Source organism: Cryptotermes secundus, unplaced genomic scaffold, assembly GCF_002891405.2.
Source record: "Cryptotermes secundus unplaced genomic scaffold, Csec_1.0 scaffold568, whole genome shotgun sequence".
NCBI classification, from domain to species: Eukaryota; Metazoa; Arthropoda; class Insecta; order Blattodea; family Kalotermitidae; genus Cryptotermes; species Cryptotermes secundus.
This window is the reverse complement of record NW_019725423.1, coordinates 197293-202495: the sequence shown is the minus strand read 5'-3', so window position 1 is coordinate 202495 and position 5203 is coordinate 197293. Positions and strand designations below refer to the sequence as shown.

Here is a 5203-nt window from a genome sequence, read left to right as displayed (position 1 = left end):
CAATAATAATAATATTTTCATATAATATGAAAATATATAGTAACATGATACACAATGGAATATTTACGATGAAATAAAATGTATGATGAATTGAAGGAGCCAGAATCTCATTCGGCAATGACTGTGGACAATACTCGAACAATGGCTGTTTACTTACGAATTTTGTCAGACATGGCCAGAATTTCTATTTCAGTCACTGTGATTAACCAGAGGAAACGTATCCTTATATTAAAATAATTCCATAGAGTAGCTTTATTAATTTTATGCCGATATATGGTAATCAGCCGATCACGGTAGCCGAGCGGTCTAAGGCATGTTCTGTCTTTACTCGTTCGGAAACCGGGATTGTGGGTTCGAATCCCACAAAAGCATGAATATTTGGTGTATGTATGCGTTTATTCTGTGCTTATGTTGTCCTGTGTTTAGGTTGAGGCCTTGAAACTAGCTGATCACCTAACCAAGGAGTCCTACCGTCTGTAAAATAATCATGAAATTGAGAAATCAGCCTTATGCTCCAAAGTGAGAGCAAGAGGAGAATAACAATTATGGCAATCATTGTACGCGTAATTAGAACGACCGAAAATCTTTACTACTCTGAATTATGGGTCTCTGTGCAGTCTAAGTGCAACGTAGTTCTTGTTCATTTATTAGACACTACTTCATTATATACGAGTATTTGGGCCTAAATGGCCATCTGAGTTACTGCAACTTGTACACCTGAAGATGGCCATTTAGGCCAAAATATGTAGTGAAGTAGTGTCTAATAATGGAACAACGAACTAAGTTGCACTTAGACGACGCAGAGACCTCTAAGTCAGATCTCAGTGTAAGACGATGCTGAAATATAACATTATTTACTATTCTGAACTGTTAAGAGAGGAGTCATCCATCACTCTGCTCCACTTCAATTTTTCTGTTTGCTAACCGCCATATTTATGACAGGCGCATACTAATTTGTTTACTTCTCCCTTTCAGCTCACAATGCTGGGCTATCACCATCGTCTACGCATGGCTCAGAGAAGGCAGGCATACCTCAGGATCCCACAGCCGATGTTGCAAATCTGGTTGACAGCCCAGAGAAAGAACCACTGGATATTACGGACCTACAGAACGATGATGCGCTGAACCTGACCGAAAAGCAGAACGAATCCGCTCCAGAGCTGAATGGTACACTGAAAGCAGATGATGGTGATGCTGGCAAACTGACTGCCGCTGCAACTGGAACAGCAGCTGTCATAGGCGTTGCTACCGGCGTAGCTGTTGTGAACACTCACAACGAAGACTCAAAAGAAATTCTGGAAGAGACCGAGGCCGTCACGCAGAGTGGCAGTGCTAGTATTTCTGTTTCTCCAGCGCCTGCGGACAGCGAGGCGGATACTGCTGAAGTTACTGAAGATGGCGAAGCGAAGTCACCTTTATCAGTGAAGTCTGGGCGTGAAGTTGTGGATGTTGTCATTAAAAGTGGTGCTAAGGGAGAACCCGAAGACAGCGGGTCTGTCTCAACACTTATACCTGAAGACACCCCTAAATCAAGCGTAGAAAGTTCGAGAGAACCAGTGCCTGAAGATAAACTATACACTGCCAAACTGGATGAAACTCCCGAACAGGGTAGCAGACCAAGTGCCTCACAAATTGTTATCAATGAGGATTACGTCGATTCAAAGTCAACAAGTGCCGGTGTCGCCGGGACCAGGCCAACCAGTGCCTCATTAGTAGAAGGAGAACCAGTACCTGAGCAAAAGCAAGGAGTGGAAACGAGTTTATCACCTACCGACAAGGAATCCCCTAGTAGCAGACCTCAGAGTACTATGGAGCAAGGCACAGAATCACCTGAAGGCAGCCGTCCCTTTAGTGCCACAGAAACAAGAAGACCAGAAAGTTCGATATCACTTTCGAAAGATGAAGCAGAATCCGCTATTGAAGCCACAGAAGTTGCACAGGTAGACTCTCTTCCAGCGTCCACTGGCGAAAGTGTGGACAGACCGGCCAGTGGTGCTCAGGAGACTGAGGAAACAAAAATGACTATAGGTTCTGTCAGTGAAGATGATAATAGCTCACGAAGTGTTGCTGAATCCAGAAAAGAAGAAGAAGCTGGGCAAGCTGGTTCTGCAGCAGATAATATCGAATTTTCAGAAAGAATTGAGGATAGTCGGCCAGATAACGTTGTCGTATCAATCAAAGAAGGAGGTAGCCGACCTCTCAGTTCCTCAGAGCTAACAAAGCAGGAAGGAAGCAGACCCACGATTTCGGAAGTGGACAATGGAGACGTCTCTGAAGAACCTGCACGAAGTCGACCAACTAGCTCTGTAGAGTCAGCAGAAGAAGAAGGAAATGTCGCGGCAGAAAATACAGAATTTGAAAAACCTGCAGAAATTTCGTCACTTAACGCCAATGAATTAGAAGATAGTGGAAGCAGGCCCGACATTTTGTTAGCCGATACCATAGAACACTCTAAAGAAAATGCAGGAAGCAGGCCTGTTAGTGTTACAGAATATACCGCAGAAGATGGAACTCGACCAGTCAACGATTCACAGTTGATCAAGGAAGAAGGAAATGCTGTATTAGGAGAAGTAGAAATGTCACAAGACACTATAGGAAGTCCGCTAATAAAAGCTGATGAATTAGAAGCTGGTGGAAGAATTCCCGAAAATTCAACGGTTGGTTCCTTACAGAACTCTGTAGAGACAGCAGATATTCTCCCTGTCAATGTGGCAGAGCCTACCAAAGAAGTAGAAATTCGACCACTAAGTGCAACAGAATCCAATAAAGGAAACGAAGCGAGGCCTGTTAGTTCCACAGTCGATGATGTCAACATCACAGAAGGACCCGCAAGAAGTATACTGGTTACTGCTGATGAATCAACAGAAGAGGAAGGTAACCGACCGGCTAGTACTACTGATAAAAATCTAGAGGAAGGAAGACCGATGGGTGCCGCAATCTACGGAAAATATGAAGAAAGCGAACAAAATTCTGTTGCAGGGGATGAAGTTCCAGAGAAGCCTGTGGAATATCGGCCGGTATGTAACACAACTGAAGAAAAGGGTAATCGCTTAGTTGAAGCTAAAAATCCTACAAAAAATAATGAAAGCAAAACACTCACTGTTTCTGAGGTCGTGAAGATGGAAGAAACTGAGTCATCGACAGTAGAAAGCGTAGATGTTTCTGAAGATCGTTTAGGAAACCAACCAATTAGTCTTGCTTATACCACAGAAGGGGAAGAAACTCTACCAGACACTGCTGCAATTCCAACAGAAGAAACGAAAAGTCGACCAACCAGTTCTACAGTAGAGGAAGCAGTAGTCGTTGAGCCGGGAGAAAGTCAGACATTAGCCAAAGAAGAAAACATACCTGAAAGCGCAGTAGAATCTACCGAAGAAGTAAGCACGTCGGCCAGTGGCGTTGGAACTACCAAGGAAGATAAAAACATATCTGCTAGTACAGCCGAATCTGCCAAAGAGGGGGGAGGAAATAGGCCACTTAGTTCTACAGATCTGACAGAGCAGGAAGGGAGTAGGCCATCTAGTGCAGCAAGTGCGGTAAAGGAAGAAGGAAGTCGGCCAACTAGCGCTTCAGAACCAAAGAAAGACGAACTAAGTAGTTCAGTAAGTGCTGAAAACTCCACGAGGGACGAAGAAATAAAATCTGCGAAAGAAGAATGCAATAGATCAGCAATTACACTAGGTTTCACAGAAGAAGAAAGCAGACCAGACAGTACTGTAGAATGGAACAAAGCTTCTGGTTCAACCAGAGATGAAGGAAGTAGACCATCGAGTGTTGTGGCAGAAGCGGCAGATCTTACAGAAACATTACACAAAATACGAGACAGCGCTCCTGATTCATTTACAGAGCAGGGAAGTATACCAGAAAGTTCTGCAACAGAAAATGCCGACAATTCAGCAGAATTAGAAGGGACAAGGCCAGTAAATGCTACAGAATCAGCAGAAGAAGGCTATCGACCAGTGAGCTCTGTAACGGTTGAGAAATCTTCATCTGCAGAACTAGGAGAGCCCGAGGTTGAAAATGAAAGTACAGAAGTGTCTGCAGAACCAAGAGAAGAGGTTCAGACCGCCAAATATCCGACGGTCCCTGCAGATACAGAACAAGAAACTGTGAACACTGCAAGTCAGCCATTATCAAGTCTTCTTCTTTCAACTGGGATCCAAGAAAAATCGGAAGATGGAACTGCTACAGGCGAGGCAGGCAATGATAGCAGACCGCCCACTGCTTCGCCGTCTGTTGGAGCGGAGACTGTGGCGGAAGCCAGTGAACAAGAAGGGTCTTCATCCAACGCAGTAAGAGGAACAACGGAGACGGAATCGCCTGCCTACTCAGTCAATGCTCAAACTGATGATATCCCTTCACTGACAGGGACTGACGCCGCTGTCGAACCTGCTCTAGAAGATAAGCTAACAGAGGACGAAGAAAAGCCAGCAACAGAGACAGACACAGCTGAGGAAGAGGCTAAGGAGTTAAACCGGGCTGCTACAACAATTCAAGCAACATTCAGAGGTTATCAGGCGAGACAGACTTTGAGTAAAACTGCTGAGAATAATGAGGTAAAGATGCTTCATCGTGAATTTATGTTCTTGTTTGAAGTTATGTTGGCCCTTTAAAAGATCATAGTACTTATGCGAATCATATGCTTTAGGAGTCAGTAACTTATTTTATCTGAAGAATGAATTTATTACTGTCATTATGTTCCCAGAATAAAAGGTCGTTTCTTTAATTAATCACCTTTATGACAGATGTACGTTAAAGAACACTCTAATGGAGATCCAAATATTCTAATAACTTTTAAATTGATTTTAAAAAAATATCAGTATATGTTAAGATGCGTATAGCTGATTTAGGGCTGGTTGTATCTGTCATATATTTCAGGGATATTAATCAAATAATAATTGCCTAGGAAAAATCAAAGTATTCGGAGGTAAAATTTTCCAATTTGCACTCCATGAAGCAAAATCTGTTAAGGCCTGTCCACATTACTCGTGCTCGTGCGTCAGAAGCTTACTGCTGCCGGAAAATCAGGATCTGGAGCTGACGAAGTGGACACCCAAACTGGTTTGCATACAAAGCCTTCGCATTTCTTCACAACAGATGTCAGCAGTAAGCTTCTGACGCACGAGCACGAGTAATGTGGACGGGTCTTTAGACTCTACTGCTACTGAACTTCAGTCTCGGCCGTAAAAATTCGGTACCTAAT

General features: G+C 43.5%; 1 protein-coding gene across 4 annotated transcripts in view; it reads left to right on the top strand.

Annotated features, from left to right (window-relative positions):
• LOC111863385 (microtubule-associated protein futsch) overlaps positions 1-5203 on the top strand; it is a 76255-nt gene that overhangs the window by 49856 nt on the left and 21196 nt on the right. For all 4 annotated transcript variants that reach the window (XR_002842593.2, XM_023849655.1, XM_023849656.2 and 1 more), the window contains exon 2: positions 976-4556. Coding sequence is in view for 3 of the 4 variants with exons in the window: in XM_023849655.1 (XP_023705423.1) it covers positions 976-4556 (3581 nt within the window). In the remaining variant the exon portion in view is untranslated. The remainder of the gene's footprint in view (positions 1-975; positions 4557-5203) is intronic.